This window comes from Triturus cristatus, chromosome 9 (genome assembly GCF_964204655.1).
Source record: "Triturus cristatus chromosome 9, aTriCri1.1, whole genome shotgun sequence".
In the NCBI taxonomy this organism is placed as follows: domain Eukaryota; kingdom Metazoa; phylum Chordata; class Amphibia; order Caudata; family Salamandridae; genus Triturus; species Triturus cristatus.
Genome location: NC_140592.1, coordinates 1,286,554,692 through 1,286,573,158, shown reverse-complemented (window position 1 = coordinate 1,286,573,158; position 18,467 = coordinate 1,286,554,692). Strand labels below are relative to the sequence as shown.

General features: G+C 48.0%; 1 protein-coding gene across 1 annotated transcript in view; it reads left to right on the top strand.

The window, feature by feature from the left end:
• The window catches only part of EMC7 (ER membrane protein complex subunit 7), a 71,668-nt gene extending 59,357 nt beyond the window's left edge, over positions 1-12,311 (top strand). The window contains exon 5 of the mRNA XM_085627469.1: positions 11,872-12,311. Coding sequence (XP_085483595.1) covers positions 11,872-12,024 — 153 coding nt within the window. The 3' untranslated portion in view covers positions 12,025-12,311. The remainder of the gene's footprint in view (positions 1-11,871) is intronic.
• Positions 12,312-18,467: the final 6,156 nt, after the last annotated feature.

Sequence of the window (18,467 nt, the reverse complement as noted above, 5' to 3'; positions counted from 1 at the left end):
ATAAAGTGCGCCAATACCAAAGACCTGCAAGGAGCGGATTGAGTCACCCATAGTGCTCAACTGTCAAGTACCGGCTCTGTAAAATAGTGGGCCCCTGTGTCCATCTGTGAGCGGTACTCTAGGAGTGACCTACACTGTGTGCAGAAGTAGCTAAAATGGCTGTGCTCGGCCATTGGGTAAGGAAGATGTCTCCTCCAGAGGGAGAGATTGCACTGCCTCATATGAGCCTTTATTCTTGCTTCAAATATGATACACATTTTACTACCTGTGTTCAATCAGGTGTGATCCGGGTTAAGCCTTAAAATGAGGGATTGTCTGCAAGTTCATAATTTGGCTTGAATGTAACCCCCCCCCCCCCCCTCCCCCCCAGCAGCTTTCCTCGTTCATGTTGTGCATCATGGACTCTCTTCCCTTGCAGCAGAGCCTGCGTCCTTCTACTCCTACTGTTGTTAACCACAGGGAGGCCGAATCCAGAGTTAGTTGGACCCCTATGCAGAGTCTTGTAAATGCAAGATACCTGTGGTGTGAATAGCCATGATCGAAATTGGGCTGGGGTTTTAGTGACCTGTATGAGTTAATAACTTACCAGGTGTGGTCATCTTCTCCAAGGCTGCTTTGTCTTCCACAGAGAGGGGTTTGCTCAAACGGTTGAGATGTTTTAAAAATTCACTTGACACCTGTAGATTCCATAGGTTTGCAGCTTGTAGAGACTTCTAGTAAATGACTAAATGCAGACCTTGGGTTCTGGTTATTTCCTGCCAAACTCAAGCGGCTAAGGAGTTATTTTCGGCCAGTCAGAATCGATGACATGTCTTAAGTGTAAGGAAACAGGCTTTTTGCAGGTTTACCCTCAATTTTGATTAGTAGGTACTGGTGTAATGGCTCTGAAATGCCCCCGATCCCTGCTGACCAGGACCTGTAAGTTACTCTCCCCCGGGGATTGCAGCAATTGTTGTGCCACCGTGAATGAGGACAGGTAAAACATGGCTCCCAGTCTGCCACTGCGGACTGGAAGGGCAGTTTTAAACTGCTAACTCAACTTTGCCATTTAAGGTAATGGTAAAGCCCAAACCTCCCTTTTTAGGTCTCGCCTGAGCCAGCACATGTGCTGCTCTGGCGAGACTTTTAGTTAGTGGGCTTCAAAAATCTAACCACACTCTTTTTGTGTGGCCTAGAGCGTGCAGTTACGCACACAGTTATGCGCATAGGCACCATCTGGCTTTCCGCGCATTGCTCGCTGGCAACCTTACAGCGCGCGATCACTTTCAAGGCCGCGCGTACAATGCTTGTTATAATCTCTTTTCCTCCTTCTCGCGCTCTGTTGGCTCTCTGCTCTTCCATCTCCCGAGCTCGCCTCTTGTACTAAACCTTGTATATTCTTCCTCCCTTGTTCCTTCGCCCTCTGCCCCCTTCGTCCTACCCCCCGTTTCACTCTTTATCTCGCTTTGCTTTTCTCTCTCCTCCCTTCATCTATACATATCCCTGCAAATATTTTTGGGGTCTTGCTCTCAATCCTCTCCATTTTGCCAATGGTTGTTTCGTGAACACGGAATACAGGATGTGAAGGAAGACATTGCTGGGTTTCTGTGCCATACATTTCTTACGTCACATTCACTTTAACGTAATTAATCAGAGCCGTGTGAGGATGGTGAGCATGCATTTCCTTTCCCCCTGCACAGTTTGGCAAATTCGCTGCCGCAAACCAATGTGGCACTGCAGACCTGAAAAAAACCCAGCAGTCTGTGCCAGCCATCCAAACCGGATGAAGCAGTCACCAACAGCTCCGCGAGGTGTCGAGGGCGGTAGTTTTTTTTTTCCTCCTTGCTTCTCAGCCTGAGACAGTAGTTCGACTCTGATAAACAACGGTCAGTCTTTCGCTCAGCCTCTCTATACAGCAGATTAACTGGTGCCGGAAGGGGCGCTCCTGCCAGAGATTAGTCAACCATGAGTCTTGTTTTTATGTCCACGGTGAGCAACTGTGCCAAGTAACGCAGGTCTCCCGCTTCTCGTCTGGCACCATCCCCCGAGTGCGGGTCGATGCCGACTCGTGTTTTGTGAACAGTTCCGTAATTGGAAGACTTGTTTACTAAAATATACTGGCCCGCTCCAAGAGCCAGGGATCTGAATACGGAATTTGCTAGCGAGTCAAAAAATTATTTCCACATAAAACATGTTTTTACTGTTCAATGAGAGAATTACATCATAGGTGGGCTGGCTGCCCCATCTACAAACATTTCTAAATATTGTGGCAGCATGAACGTGCTAAAACAACAAACATTTCCTGGGACTGTATTACAAAAAAACACTCGTGATGATGCGACTTTGCACCCTCATTCCTAGACTACGGTGATTGCACTGGTGCCATGCTCGAGTGGCGATGATTTGCACTGAGTAGTCATTGAAAAGACTACATTTTGCACCTGTCAGTTAGTCCTAAATTCAGTGAAATGAAACTGTCCAACCAGTGCGTGGCATGTAATCGTCAAACGTTGGTGCAAAATTGCGCAAAGAAACCAACGTAATCCTGCCTTGAAAATCTGTGCAATGTATTCCTAAAATGCCACGGCAACAGTTACGTCCTCAGCCAGGAGCCTTGCACCCAGTGCTGTCTGGTCAGGCTTTGGCACGACTTAAAAGGACTATGTCAAGGCCGCTTTTGTCAAAAATATCTCAAAAGCTCATTCCTCAAACAATGCTTCAGGAATGTTTCTCGATAGGTAGAAAGAACAAGCATTGGCCATATAGGTCTCGCCTTTGGGACCTTATAAGTGTTTAGCCATGCAACACTTGATGTTGTTGCACCAAGGATATTGTGCTGCATTACTTAACACTTTTAAGGTCCCAAAGGTGAGACCTATTGGCTATGCCAATGCTTGTTAATATATGTACGTACGTCACCCCTATGGCAGACCTAACGAGCCTCAAGGCAGGGTGCTGTGTGTTTAAAGGTGGAACATGTAATCCTACATGCTCCAGCAGTAAAAACCCTAAATTGTCCTTTTTACTCTGGAAAGGCTAGTAGCCCCATTGGCAAGTAGAGTTACAGGCTGGCACCCCAGCCCTGCTAACTTCTGAATGGGACTACTAAGATTGGTACTATTTAGTTTCAAAAGAATCAGTGAATTAAATCCGATATAGCAGTTAAATCAAATTTAATTTCACTTATGAGCAAAGTGCTACTTTAGTAGTTGCCACTAAAGCTGATCAGTTTCCAGTGCCCGTTTACTGATGTACACGGGGCTTGTCCTGCAGGCGGCTTTCAGCCCTCCTGGGGAGATGTGCTAACGACTCATAGGAAAGGACACAATAGAGGCCAGTCTTCCGAGGATGTGTTCCCTCCCCCATGCAGGAATAGCCAAAAGGTGAGATTCAAAGGTGAAGTAGCCACTGAAAGGCAATGGAGAACACTTGGGAAGGGCTGCTCTATTGTTCAGGTAGACATTCTGGCACTTGGGAAGGGCTGCTCCATTGTTCAGGTAGACATTCTGGCACTTGGGAAGGGCTGCTCTATTGTTCAGGTAGACATTCTGGCACTTGGGAAGGGCTGCTCTATTGTTTGACATTCTGGCACTTGGGGAAGGGCTGCTCCATTGTTCAGGTAGACATTCTGGCACTTGGGAAGGGCTGCTCTATTGTTGAGGTAGACATTCTGGCACTTGGGACAGGAGAAGAGAGGCCAGTTGTCAAACCGTTTTTTCCAGCGCGTGTAGACCCTTGGTAGCCAGTCCTCTAGCAGTGGGCTAAGGAGATCTGTCAAGAAAAGAGTTTTGCCATCTTGGGGAGGGGGCAGAATGATGCATCCTGGGATAGCCAAATGCCTCACATCCCAGGAAGTAGTCCTCACAAGGGAGAGAACCCGGTAGTCCATTTGCTACTAACCTCATCCCAACCTGAGGACAGTTTCTGTAGATAAATAGGGCACCCCTGGCACCCAGAACTCCGATCTCGACTGACTAGGAGGGACTGCCCTGCTGCACTGAGGGACCAGCAAAGAGGCTGCACCGGGTGGCTAGCGAACAGAGAGGCTGTGCCTGCCTTTTCCTGCACAAGGAGAAGTCCCCTTGAAGAGCCCAGTCAAACCACGAGAGCACCAGGGGCCAGCTGACTGGCTTCCTGCTCGCAGCTCAGGAACACAACCGCTGAAGGAGCCTGCTGAGGCAAGGTCCTCAAGAACAGTTCCCTTCAGAGTGGACGCCGTCCTCCAACAGTTCCAGCTCGTGGAGTCCTAGGGAACGCTGCAAATGCAAGGGATGAAGAATGCTGAAGATGCTGTAAGGATGCAGTGGATCTGATGCAGCCCGCAGGGTCTTCCCGCAGGGATTCTTGGTCCATGTAGAGGGGGAGGGGGTCCTGATTGCAGCCCTGACGTCCCACAAATTCCTTTCCGGTTTGGCCAAAGTCCTGTCGCCGCCTGACCACCAGCCGCTTATTGTCGCAGTCACGGCCATTCCTTCCCAGGTCGATAACTTTCCTTCTGAGGGTCCCAGCAACTCTGACAGGACTCCATGGCTCAGCAAACTTGCGTGCAGCTGTGTGTCGGTTCTTGGTTCTAGGTGCTGCACAGTGGTGGTGGTAGAAGCTTGAAGACTTTGGCTACCAAGTTGCCCCAGCAGGTTTCTTCAGCTGTTGTGTATCTGTGCTGCGAACTGGTCAGTTGGCCGGCCCTTGGAGTTCTCTTGACTGGGCTCTGACTTCAGCTTCTCCCATAGCAGGACATGGCAGGTACAGTCCCTATCGTCACTAACCCCTAGGTGCAGCAGGTGCAGTCAATCCTCGTCTGTGCAGCATCTCTTTGCTGCTCCCTTGGTGACGCAGGGCAGTCCCTCTCTTCGCTAACCCCTAGGTGCAGCAGGTGCAGTCAATCCTCGTCGGTGCGGCATCTCTTTGCTGGTCCCTTGGTGCAGCAGGTACAGTCCCTCTCTCCGCTAACCCCTAGGTGCAGCAGGTGCAGTCAATCCTCGTCGGTGCGGCATCTCTTTGCTGGTCCCTTGGTGCAGCAGGCACAGTCCCTCTTTGGTCCTTCTTCCAATCTGTCGAGATCTGAAGTCTGAGTGCCAAGGGTGCCACCTTTATGATTGGAATTGTCCCCCAGGGAGGGATGCGGTTGGTAGTCAAAGGGCTACCAGGTTTCCTCCCACTTGGAGACCACTTCCTGTGGAGTGTGGCATCTGGCTATCTCAGGATGCACAATTCTGCCTACTCCAGAGGTGGTGTGATCCCCCTCTCCTTGTGTACAGACCTCACTAGCCCACTTCCAGGGTGTGACTACCTCAGGGCTACATGCCCCAGGGGAATCCAGTTTGGCAACTGGTTTCCCCTCTCTTCCTCCTGTGCCAGCCTCAACAATGGGAAAGCCCTCCCCCTTGTGACTCGCATCTACCCTCCAAAAGCAGCTTCACCTTTGAAGACTGCTTTCTGGGGTTAACACCTAAGTGGCTTCCTGCGGGAAAGAGGTGAGACCTCACTGGCCTGCAACCCCTTATTGTTCCCCCTCCTGAGAGTCATTAGCACGTCTCTCCAGGAGGACCGAAATCTATCTAATGGAGCAGGCTCCATGTGTTCCTGGGAAGGCACATGAGTTTTAAAGGCAGGAAAGTGACAGTTTTTCAAAAGCTGCACACTGAAACAAGTTACATTAATTTCGAATTGAGTTACATGTCGGGCTTAATGTAACAAGTTGTTTGATACCTTGGAGTACCCACTTTGGTCGCACCTTTCAGGAGTTAGCACACCTGAAGGGTCAGTGTGTAATCCTGTACTCGCCACTCGGGCGACCACGCCTTTCACAGTACAAAATAGTTGTTTTACATGTTTTACTTTCAGGACATGTAATGTATATGTCTTGCCTTTGTTATGAGTCGCACCCTGGCTTTTAGGGCTCAGTAACCCTGCCAGAGGGGTGGTTTACACACATGTTCAGGGGAAGAGGTGGCTTTGCTATTGGTCGGGCTAGCAGTGACCGACTGCTCTACCAGTCTGCAGTGGCGGACTGGGGCACTTGTTTTACTTGGGCCACCTCCTCGTTGGCACAATCAGTGCTGCGTGCCCGGGGGTAACCCTTTATCTTGCATGCCCAGGGTACGAGGGTACCATTCACTTGTGACTTACAGGTAAGTTAGTAGTTTCCAATTGGGTATAGCCAGTCAAAAAACCAGCATCATCAGTTGATTAACAGGGGAGTAACTATACAAAATAGGCATTTCCTTACAAGCGGACACTGTTATGGTTGCACAATTGAATACTAAAGGAAGTATGAGGTCCGTAACCCTTCCGATGTAAACACGTGCTCTCCGCTACAGGAACACCAGCTCACCTTTTGGGGGAGAGGGATACTTCCTCGATGATGACGTCGGCTAATTGACCTTTGGGGTAAACCCAAAATAGAACCAATTGCAGTGATAGAACCTGTCCACTTTCTAAACTCTGCATCGAGTGCCAGTCTTGGTGGCCATACCCTGATTGGTTAGGGACATATTAATTGTTTTCCCTTCGGTTCCTCAAAGATCAAAAGTGATTGTATAGCGCAAGTATCCCAGGCAATATTGCTTACTTTGGAATAGACCGGCAATTGCCGACTCATATATGGATGTGCTTTCCCTATTAGAACATCCGCACAGGAACTGTAGGGAAGATCTTCCACGCAAAAGTTTCATCATTGAACTTTCTGCTTCCTGAATTACTTTGGAGCGGACACTCCAGCTTCTAGCAGAACAGTGTGTGCTTTCACTAACTATCGAAGAGACCGCCTTCAGAGTTTCTCCCTTCATGATATTCTGCCTCTGTTCCATCGAAGTGTGAAGAAGAAATGGCATTGCCGTAAGTCTTGCCTTCAGGTCACTTTAAGCACGCAGCCTCCATTGCATCATACAGGAAAAGCCCAACCCACATGCTTTTGTTAACTGTTCTACTGACCACAGTGATTTACTAGTTAGTGAGGGTTTTAGTGAAGGATTTGTAGCGATACAGAAGGAGCTCCTCTCCTCTGTACGATCTTCATGTTGTATTACAAATCCTTTGGACCTCCTTTGTGCCGGACATAAACCCACACGAGAATCTCTCATGGGCTCCTTTGCTTTACTCTCCTAGCGCCGGGATGAGAGTTTGCTGATCTGTTTACTATCCATGAACTTTGGTGAATATCCCACAGTGGGGAAAGAAACTTTCCTTCTAATTCTAGTTCTCAATCGAAGGCAAGTATGTAAGACATTTGTAAAGCGCGAAAATGCCGAGTCGTCTTGGCGCTAACTGTGACGAGTAGCGAGAAGCTTTTTCAGAAAAGGAAGTATTTCATTCTTTCTTGGCCAGGAATAGCCAGGTCTTAAGCATCTTCCTAAACAGGAGTCTATTTGGTTGTAACCTAGTTACAACTGGCAGCGTATTCCAGAGCTTGGCTGCCCGATGGGAGAGACTTCTCTCCCCAACCCCCCCCAGGATCTTTAGGAGGAAGAAGCACGAGGAGGTCAGGAGATTGTTCTGACCTGCAAAATGAAGCTGATCATCAAACTGGACTCCTAAGCTTCTGACCTTTTCTGTGGGGTCAGGACAATGTTCTGCCTCTGCCGGCCCCACAAATGATTCCAGAGTGATGGTCCCTTTCCGAGCTCCACCACCTCCATTTTATCTGTGTTCAATGTAGGATAATTCTGATGCATCCACCCAATAATGTGCTTCAGACGGATGTGAAACATCCTAGCCACTATTTCTGCCTTAGAATCTATAGATAAGACTATCTGAGTGACGTCAACGAGAACCCATGTGCTTTGATCAGCTTACCAGAGGAGTGATGTAGATGTTGGACAGGGTCGGTTAGGGTGCTGAGCCTTGAGGAACTCCACAAGGGAGTGAAAAGGCCTCCGATGTAAGGTTACCCCAGCACAACCTCTGTTCCCTAGAGCTAAGAAAGGATGTGAGCAGGGTTTGAGCCGTCCCCTCAATTCAGACTAACTTCAGCCTCTGCGTTGGTACCCGATGGTTAACAGGATCAGACGCTGCTGTGGTCCAGTAGGATGAGGACGGCCCTCCCCCCTACTTTCCAGCTGTTCGCGTATCTCCTTGGTGGCCTTGAATAAGGCTGATTCTGTGAAGTGGTCTGAAGCCATGTTGGGTGGTGTCTAGGAGGTCATTGGATGCGAGGTAGCATGCCAGCTTGTGAATAATAGATTTTTCTAGAATTTTAGCCGTGAGGGGTAAGCAAGATATAGGTCTATAATTTTTGACTTCAGATGGATCTAGTGAGGGTCTTTTTTAAGATGGGCCATGTACAAGCTTTCTTACAAGAAGTGGGAAAGATACCTGACTTAAGAATGTTATTCAGGAGTGGGGCCAAAAGGGTGCTGACCCTGTCTGAAGCCATATGAAGTACAGAGGGAGGGGAGCCTGATTTGATAGAGAATAGTGGGTCATTTACCCTCTCAGAGGTTAGAAGGGAGAAACCGGACAGTTTACAAGTAATAGGAGCATTATTTCTGAGTTCAAGAAAAAGGAACTTCCCTCTTTGGGCAGCTAGAAGAGTGAACTTTGTTCGCGAGCATAGCAATTTAATGTCCTTCTCACTTACTCTGGCTTCAAGATGAACAAAGAGCTAGAGCCAAAGCCGTGCCTCGTCGACCCCAGGTAGGTATAGGCACTGTTTACTCCCCTCCTCTTGCCTTTAGAAGGAGCATACCGACATGTGAATGTAGCTGCACCTGTCTTCGTTAGCTTTAAGATTTAATTGGGTATAATTATGATATCCATTTCAGTGGTGGCTGGTGAACTTTGAAAGTGGTGAGGCGTAATACCTGCCTCATATTGTTATAAATGAGCAAAGCCAATGATCCAACTCTCTTCCTCGGTGTTCGTCTTGGAGGGTCGGCAATTGTCCTTCATCTTCCTACCCAGGGAATTTATTAAAACCAGGGTCAATTAGTTAATTTTACAGTATACTTTTCATGTTACTTAACAACAAATATAGAGGTTATGAAGGCGCAGTAGATAAAATATTATAATTGTTCTAAAGAGTTAGATGTGTTGCTGGCACTTAACAAAGTTACTTATTTAATGTCACATGGCTAATCCGTTTGCAAGATATACATAGCGTTTTACACTGCTTTATTTTTCCATTCCTCCCTGTTCGCATAGGGTTTCAGTCAGTCAAATGTTATGACTGGCAAACCACATTGATGTGGCAGACCGAAAAAATCTAAAGGTACACTTATGCTGCAGCGAAGGGCCACATGAAGGAGAGCTCGCCAGATTCTACAGACTCCTTCCTATGGCTGTGCTCCTCGCTCTCCACAAGAAAGTTATGGCATCAGAAAGATTACCAATCCCCCCAGTCTCGTCTCCAACATTGTGCACAATCGCAAAGCGGGAAGAAAGCAAGGGACAGAAAGGGCCAGTCACTGCATGGCTTTATAAGAAGTCGTACAGTGATTGGGCATGTTCCGACCACTGGAGGGGAGTCCCAGCGGTGTATCCTGAACCAATCCAGGTGCTGCTCCCTTGCTGCTATGTTAGTTTGAGAGAAGTGCCTGGATTGGCCCCGGGGAGGTGCACCTAGCGCTCATTAGGAGTCCGCGAGGCTGCAGTTGCATCTCCTCCGGCTAATTGAGCAGATGTGGACCGAAGCACGAAAGAGGGACAGTGGTACAGAGACCGAAGCACGAAAGAGGGACAGTGGTACAGAGACCGAAGCACAAAAGAGGGACAGTGGTACAGACACAGGGACTGAAGCTCGGAAGAGGCACAGTGGTACAGGCACAGACACCGAAGCACGAAAGAGGGACAGTGGTACAGAGACCGAAGCACGAAAGAGGGACAGTGGTATAGGCACAGAGACCGAAGTACAAAAGAGGGAAAGTGGTATCGGCACAGAGACTGAAGCACGAAATAGGGACAGTGGTATAGGCATAGAAACTGAAGCACGAAAGAGGAACAGAGGTATAGGCACAGAGACCGAAGCACGAAAGAGACAGTGGTACAGGCACAGGGACCGAAGCACAAAGGAGGGACAGTGGTACAGGCACAGACACCGAAGCACGAAAGAGGGACAGTGGTACAGAGACCGAAGCACGAAAGAGGGACAGTGGTACAGACACAGGGACTGAAGCACGGAAGAGGGACAGTGGTACAGGCACAGACACCGAAGCACGAAAGAGGGACAGTGGTACAGAGACCGAAGCACAAAAGAGGGACAGTGGTATAGGCACAGAGACCGAAGTACAAAAGAGGGAAAGTGGTATCGGCACAGAGACTGAAGCACGAAATAGGGACAGTGGTATAGGCATAGAAACCGAAGCACGAAAGAGGAACAGAGGTATAGGCACAGAGACCGAAGCACGAAAGAGACCGTGGTACAGACACAGGGACCGAAGCACAAAGGAGGGACAGTGGTACAGGCACAGAGTCCAAATCACAAATGGGGGGGGGGGGGGGACAGTGGTACACAGACCAAAGCATGAAAGAGGGACAGTGGTACAGAGACCGAAGCACGAAACAGGGACAGTGGTACAGACACAGGGACTGAAGCACGGAAGAGGGACAGTGGTACAGGCACAGACACCGAAGCACGAAAGAGGGACAGTGGTATAGGCACAGAGACCGAAGTACAAAAGAGGGAAAGTGGTATCGGCACAGAGACTGAAGCACGAAATAGGGACAGTGGTATAGGCATAGAAACCGAAGCACGAAAGAGGAACAGAGGTATAGGCACAGAGACCGAAACACGAAAGAGACAGTGGTACAGGCACAGGGACCGAAGCACAAAGGAGGGACAGTGGTACAGGCACAGGGACCGAAGCACAAAGTAGGGACAGTGGTACAGGCACAGAGTCCAAATCACAAATGGGGGGGGGGGACAGTGGTACACAGACCAAAGCACGAAAGAGGGACAGTGGTACAGAGACCGAAGCACAAAATGTACCACTGTCCCTCCTTTTGTGCTTCAGACTCTGTGCCTGTACCACTGTCCCTCCTTTGTGCTTCGGTCTCTGTACCACGTCCCTCTTTAATGCTTCGGTCTCTGTGCCTGTACCACTGTCCAGGGACAGTGGTACAGAGACCGAAGCACGAAAGAGGGACAGTGGTACAGACACAGGGACTGAAGCACGGAAGAGGGACAGTGGTACAGGCACAGACACTGAAGCACGAAAGAGGGACAGTGGTACAGAGACCGAAGCACAAAACATGGACAGTGGTTCAGATGGAGCCACTGACGTCAGAGTTTGAATGAAGACACAGGTTGAGTCACACGGTCTACTCACCCCTGAGAGCACACACCAACCACCTAACAATGCCATGACACTCAACGGTGTGTTCCATAAAAACATTCATGCAATATGGAGACTCTTACTCGGTGGACAAGTGTGCTGCATCCTGTGTTTGGAGTTGTGCTTCTCTTTGTAGCTCTGCAGCTTTTTGTGCTACTGTCAGTGGGTCTCTTTGTTACCCAGCTACTACTTATAGATACTACTAAGGGGAGAGGCTCAGGAGTAACACTACAATAATTTATAATGGAAGGGAATGCATGGACTGTCTCCAGCAGGATTGTTGGTGGGTGTAATAGGAATAAATTCAGTGGCCCGGGACAAAAAGGGTGAAGTAACTGTCTAAGACTCACACATGCAACGTGTTGGGTCTGTGTGGCAAGGCATGAGCAGCTTAGATGGGCCCAACAAGGGAAGAGTCCATCGAAGCTTGAAACGTGTGTGATGTGGATGTGGCGAGCCCACTAGTCGTGACTCAGGGACACTGAAGGTGCTCTTACTGTGGAGAGTACGGCTTGACTTTAACAAGGTGCCTTAAGTGGGATGAGCAGCTAGTCCTTCCTAATGGACTGTTTTCGTGGCTTCTTGTGCAATATTGTAATGATTTTTCTCTTACTTTTTCTAGGAAATGGAGCAATCGATGAACATGTTGAATTCGAACCCTGAACTCCCGGATGTGTCGGAATTCATGACCAAGCTCTTCACTTCCAAGTCCTCCAGCAAGTCTAGTAGCAGTACCAATAAAGTGAGCAAGAGCGGTCCGGGCAAGCGGAGGTAGTCGCGTGTTCTGGTGCGAGCACCTGTGGGCATGTAGGAGCGGCACCGGACCTGAAAGGGGTGCTCTACTCATCTTGTCGCGTAAGGGCTCATTTGGACTTTGTGGGATACGGTCGGAGATTTTAGTTTATTTAAGATGGTGGTGGGCATCCAACTTCGCTCTCCACTCCAGCGTGTGGACTGCAATGGCAGTGGGTGTCTCTCACGGTTCATAGATACGTATGCACAAGGAATTAACTTATATGAACATTGTACCTGGATGTGTAATAAACAAGAATCTTATCACTGCTCCCTGTCCATGTGTTATCTGAGCTGGGAAGGGATTGAAGGGTGAGAGTCCAGGCAGTGTGATCTGAATGAGTAACATATTTATCCAGCACACAGACACCTAATGAATGTCATTTATTTATCACTCATATGGACACCCAGCTAATGGTTTACAGAGTTACTAAACCTTGTATCCTAATATTCCTGCATTGAAGAGGTGGTAATCAATGGTTACCTTTCAAAGTATCTGACTCGTCCCATCTCTTAAGCTGTGTGCTGCAAGCTCACTTGACAAGCTTCAGGGAATCTGTGCATCATGGGGTTAACATTCCCACTACCTGTAATCTTCCCATCTCATGAGTTGTACTGTGATTTCTCCAAACACGCCTCCGAGAAGCAATGTACCAAGGGGTTAACTATCACACTAGCTGTAAAATTAACACCCCATGAGTTGTACTGTGAGCTCACCCGACACGCCTCAGGGAAGCTGCGTACCATGGAGTTATCATCTACACTAGCTGTAACCGTCCCATTTCTTAAGCTGTGCATTATTCCGCCATCTACTCATTGGGTCTGGAACTCTCCTCTTGTAGTAGTCTTTTTGTTTTTCTTTTCAGGGTGTAAACTGTCTTCACCATTTGGTGCTTGGTCCAACCTTCTCCTGGCGTCCGATGCCTGTCCCCGAAAGCCTCTGCGTGTTGTCGCCATCTTCAGATTCTTTTTCTGCCTCTGGGTCTGGAAGCCTTGACGAAGGTTCTCCAATAGTCGTAAGAAAGAAGAATAAAATGAGACCATTGAAGAGGAATTATGAGTTCTAGAGGAGAAACATTGCAGCAGTCAGAGAGGGGTTTGGTTTAAAAGAACCCACCGATTTCCACCAAAGGACACCGGAGTAGTAAGGGGAGCACGTGGACATCTGACGAGAGATGGTCGCAGATTGCATGGGGGGAGGGGGAGCGCCTCTGCTCTGGGTGACAAGTATTACACGCCCTTCTGCCACAAGTTTGCCCAGAAGGACAACCACCAGGTGTGTAATCGCATGACCACAACACAGGCTTGTGTAGGGTTCAAGCCCAAAATACTGAAAGCTAGGGTGAAGCACAGGCAGGCACACTACACCGTGCAGTGACAGAAGGAAACTCCATTGCTGAGGGGCCTTGGACTGTCGAGCAGGGAGGAGGACAACACCGTCGAGAGAGGGCTCAGATGTTGAGCGGGAGCACAAGGAAAAGCAGGCACCGGTAGTGCTAAAGAAAAAAAGTGCGAGCGAATCCACAACAGAGGACTCTAAAGCCCAAAAGGCTGCCTCTGTGCTAAAGTTTTCACTGACCGAAGGGAGGATGAAAGAGCCCCTAGGGTTCCACACCAAGGACACCGCAGGCAGACAATCCTTGGATAAAAAGCCGGCTTCAAAAGATGACCCAAGTTGAGAGAAACCTAAAAGGGCCGCTGAGACCTTGATGCTGAAAGAGACCAGCGGCTACACTATGCTTAAGAACGTGCAGTGGAGCGGAAGAAAAGACTGTTAGTCTGACATGGCCACAATCCTTCAAAAGTAGTAGGATTTCGATGCCTTCCTCTGAAATTTCCGGATTCTGTCAAGACCTTTGACGGAATATACACAGGAGGAAAAGGACTCTGCTGTAAGTAGAACCCCCAATGCCTCTAGAACCACAGGAGAAAGAGGAACAGGACATCTTCTATGAGAAAGAGGACCCAGAGTCACAGGGTCTGTTCCAAGACATCATAGGCTCGGAAAGCATCGAGGAGCAATCGAGGGATTTCAATTCAATGTTGGCTCTCCTGAGGAGGGAGCAGATGGATACTAGTCTAGGCCTTCGCCTCCAGAAGACATGTACAGTCAAATAGTAAAGAGAGCAGCAGACAATTATGGGGTGCAGTTGGAGGTGAGAAGATCACAGACGTGCTTTCTGCTGGAGACTGCTACCCTCACAAAGTAAGAGCCAGTACTAGCCCATGCTTCCAAGCGTCCTAGACGGGGAACAGAATCCTTCAAAGAGGCAGCTACCTGAATGTCGTTGACACCCTGCGTTGAAAGGAAATGTAAGCACTCTTCGAATGATCCCGCCTATATCCATGGTAATGCGCTAGCAGGCTCATTGTGGACACCACCAGGAAAAGAGCAGATGTGCCGAATCCCTCCAGACCATCTCCCAGATCAAGTGCTAAAGAACGAAAATGGTGGAGAGGACATTTAAAAGGGAAGCTGCAACATAATGGTTCATTGCAAATTCGAAAGCCCTGCTTAATAGATCTGCCTACCAACAATGGGAGAAGATAGCTGAAATAATGAAATCTCTGCCAGAGCAAGATCAAAAGAGTGACTACCCTCGTGGAAGAAGGGAAGAACATTTGAAACACTTACCTAAAATCTGCGGGTTTCAGGCTTCAAAGTAAAGTTCAGGCCAATATCAACAACACTCCTTTCAACCAGGAACACCTTTTTGGCAGTGCAAATGATGACACTGCAGCAATTAAAGAAAGACAATGACAAAGCAAAGTTGATGGGAGCCTGGCAGTTCACAGAGCGGGGAGTCGCACCCACAGGAAGACAGGCGGGAAAAGGGGGCTTTTAAATCGCCACAATACACAAGCCACGCGCAGATAGCGAGGCAACAATGGTAATATCAAGTGCCGCAGAGGACAGCTGCCCAGAAAGGGAGGGAAAATAGAAGCCTTCCTTCAGGAGCAAAGCGGTGGAAATTCATACAACAAATTTATTGCATAAAACTGGTATAACACCCGGCGAGTCGAGATCCACAGAAAAGGAAGTATACAAAACGAGAAAAAACAAACTTTCTACAACGAGAACTGCCAAAAGTTTTACAGTGAAAAGCAATAGAGTGCCCTAAAGGAAATCATTAAGGGAGACGACTCAGCATTTTTCCTGCTACCAAAACCAGACGAGAAGTTGTGGCCCACACTAGACCTCTGTTCAAAAAGAGAAATTCAAAATGACAACGCTACAAGAAGGTGACCCGCAGCTCCGGCAGGAAGATTACATTGTGACCATTGATATAAAGGACACATTTTTATATGTACACCCCCCAATGAGCCACAGACACAAGAAGTTTCTACGCTTGTAATGGACAAGACACACTACCAATTCAGGGTGCTACCATGTGGAATAAAATCAGCAGCCAGGTTAGTCACAAAGTGCTTAGTGGCTGTTGCAGCACATTTGAGAAGAACAGGAATACATCTGTAACCCTACCTAGACGACCGGTTAGTAATGACGAATTCCTTCCGCAAGTGTAGAGACAGCATAAAGACAGTGAGGACGGCACTCCAGTCTGGAATTCTCCATAAACTGGGAAAAATCACCGCCCATACTAGAATAAGACAAGCTCTTCTTGGAAGCAAGAATTAACACAGCGCAAGAGGGGGAGGTTCCCATTCGGAAACCGGGTACTGGTGATTAAGCGAGAAGCTTGCCACTACAAGAAGGTTCAGTCCGACAGTGAGGACTGTGGGGAATATGCTAGGAATGATGACTTCCTGCATACCACTAATACCACATGCAAGGCTAGTCATGAGATTGATCCGCAAATGGGTCCGGAGCCAATGGTCACAAGCAATGGGGAGTTTGGAAGATCTAGTGGTCCTCACGAAAAGAGTACAGGATGAAATGACATGGTGGAACAAGATAAATAGAACTGTAGGAAGAGCCTTCATGCTACTAATTCAAATTGTGGCCGTCACCACGCATGCCTCACACATGGGATGGGGGGGCTCATATGGGGACCTCCACATTTGAGGAATCCGGAAACCAGAACAAGCAATAAAATACATAAACTTATGGAACTAAGGTCTGTGGTCCTAACCTTAAAAGTCTTCCGGAAGCAGCTATGGGGCAAATCAATTCAAGTTCAAAGGAACAACACACCAACCATGTACTTCCTCAACAAAGGGGAACATGGTCCTTTCGCCTATCAAAGCTAGCACAGGAGATATGGAGGTGGGTCATCTACAGAGACTGACCATAATGCTGCTACATCTACCAGGGGTAGACAATGAAGAAGCGGACAAACTGATGACACAAGCATCCACCTCACACAGGTGGAAGCGGAGTCGGGCAGTGATTGAGAAGTTGTTCAAAAAGTGGAGACCTGTTCACAATATTAAAAACTAAAAATGTCAGGTCTTCTCATCTAGATACGGACACTTCCACTCCTTGGGGAATGCACTGTCGATAGACTGTTCAGGGAAATTTGCATACGCTTGTCTCCCCGAACCTACTGTTACAACTTATCTGCAAGTTCAGACAGTCATGGATGGCGTTGGTAGTCATTGCCCCTTAGTGGGCAAGACAAACCTAGTTCTCAGATCTGATAGAGGTCGCACACAACAACGTCACACAACCTGCGTTCCATGCAGTGGTGTTGTGGGGGGGGGGTAGAGAAGTCCCCACCTGGAACCAAATACACTGCGTCTAGCTGCATGGCTCCTGAGGCCATAGAGTTCGGTCATCTGGGACTTCCGGAGAAAGTAATGGTAGTCCTCAGGGAAACAAAGACGGACAACAAGGACATGCTACAGAGCCAAATGGGAGAGCTCCACACGATGGTTCCATTTATGTGGCCTTTTCCAGGAAGGGCATGGTCATCAGATATCTTCCACATGTGCTAGACAGTGGTCTATTCGATGCGTCACTAAAGGTACATCAAGCAGCAATTGTTTCCTGCACAAGGGGATATATAGGAAGAGCTTCTTCTCTGCACCTGTAATCAAAAGGTTCCTAGAAGGGGCCAGAGAGCTCCGCCAAGGAAACCTGAAGGTGGTGCTTACCCAACTGATGAACCACTCTAGAGGGCTACTTACAATTCATCATGCTCAAGACAGCGTTTCTATTAACAATGACATCACTTCGCAGGGTAAGCGAGCTGCAAGCACTCACTATACCAGAGCCATACTTGCAAATACACAAGGATAGGGCTGCCATGAGGACCAACCCACACTTCCTACAAAATGTCATATCCCATTTCCACATACATTAAACAATCCACATTTCTAATTTCTTTCAAGAACCAAAGAGCCAGGCTGAAAAAGTACTGCATACATTGGACACCCGCAGCGATAATGTACTACCTGGAAAGAACAAAACCTATCTGGAGAGGGAACTGGTTCTTTGTATCAGTTCTTTGTATCCTTTGCAGACATAACCAAGGATAACCAGTCACCAAGAACACCATCGCAATATGGATAAATCGACATCTAGGTAAACCAGGAAGCACAAGTCGGGAAAGAGTACAGAGGCATTTATTTGCAAGTTCAACCTGATCGCCAACCTAGTCACCACAGTGAAGAAACCACTGCGAAATCGATGCACAGCATGTGAATCCAGAAATGATAAATGCTGCAAAACAAAAAGGTTACTTACCAGTATGAGTGGTGTTGCAGATTGAAGAATCTTCTGGATTTACATGTGACCCACCCAACTCCACAGAAATGAGGCAAGGCAAAGTAAACAAGGGCATAATTGAGGAACAAGTCCAGAGGAAGCCTCCTTAACATTTAATGGCCAATCGCCAGAAAAATAATCTGAAGATGGTGACCATGTGCAGAGGCTTCCAAGGACTGGCATCTGACGTCAGGAGAAGGTTGGACCAAGCACCAATTGTTCTGTCTCAAGTATGTACGTTACATCTTTTAGGTTGGGTGCTCTTTCTCAATTTCTACATTACATCTTCGAGGTAGGGTGTTGTGTCTCTGATTTGTACATTACATGTCTGAGGTAACCTGTTCTGTCTCTGGTTTGTACGTTACATCTTGGAGGTAAGGTGTTCTTTCTCTGTTTTTTCACTTCTGTTTTGTGAGTCCCTGAGGGTTCAGTCACAGTGTATCTACTTCCATCGGTATTGTAGCATTTGTACACTGATAGGAGCTAGACTGGTTAGGGTGAGGGGATGGAAGGGTGCTGTCTTTGTTTTGATCCTATGTGGGAAGTGTAGTGTGTGATGACACCTGAGTGGTGGTTGTCGTGTCTTGGGATACAGCTCATTGCTCTGTGATGGGCTAGCTGACGGTGTGTGATAGTATGCGAATGACAGACCTATGAATCTCCACTTGGACTCCCCAAAATGTGTCTACACATTTAGATATTCTCTGAAGCACATTCCTAAGGGGATGGGACAAACCCTATAAAGCATAGAACCC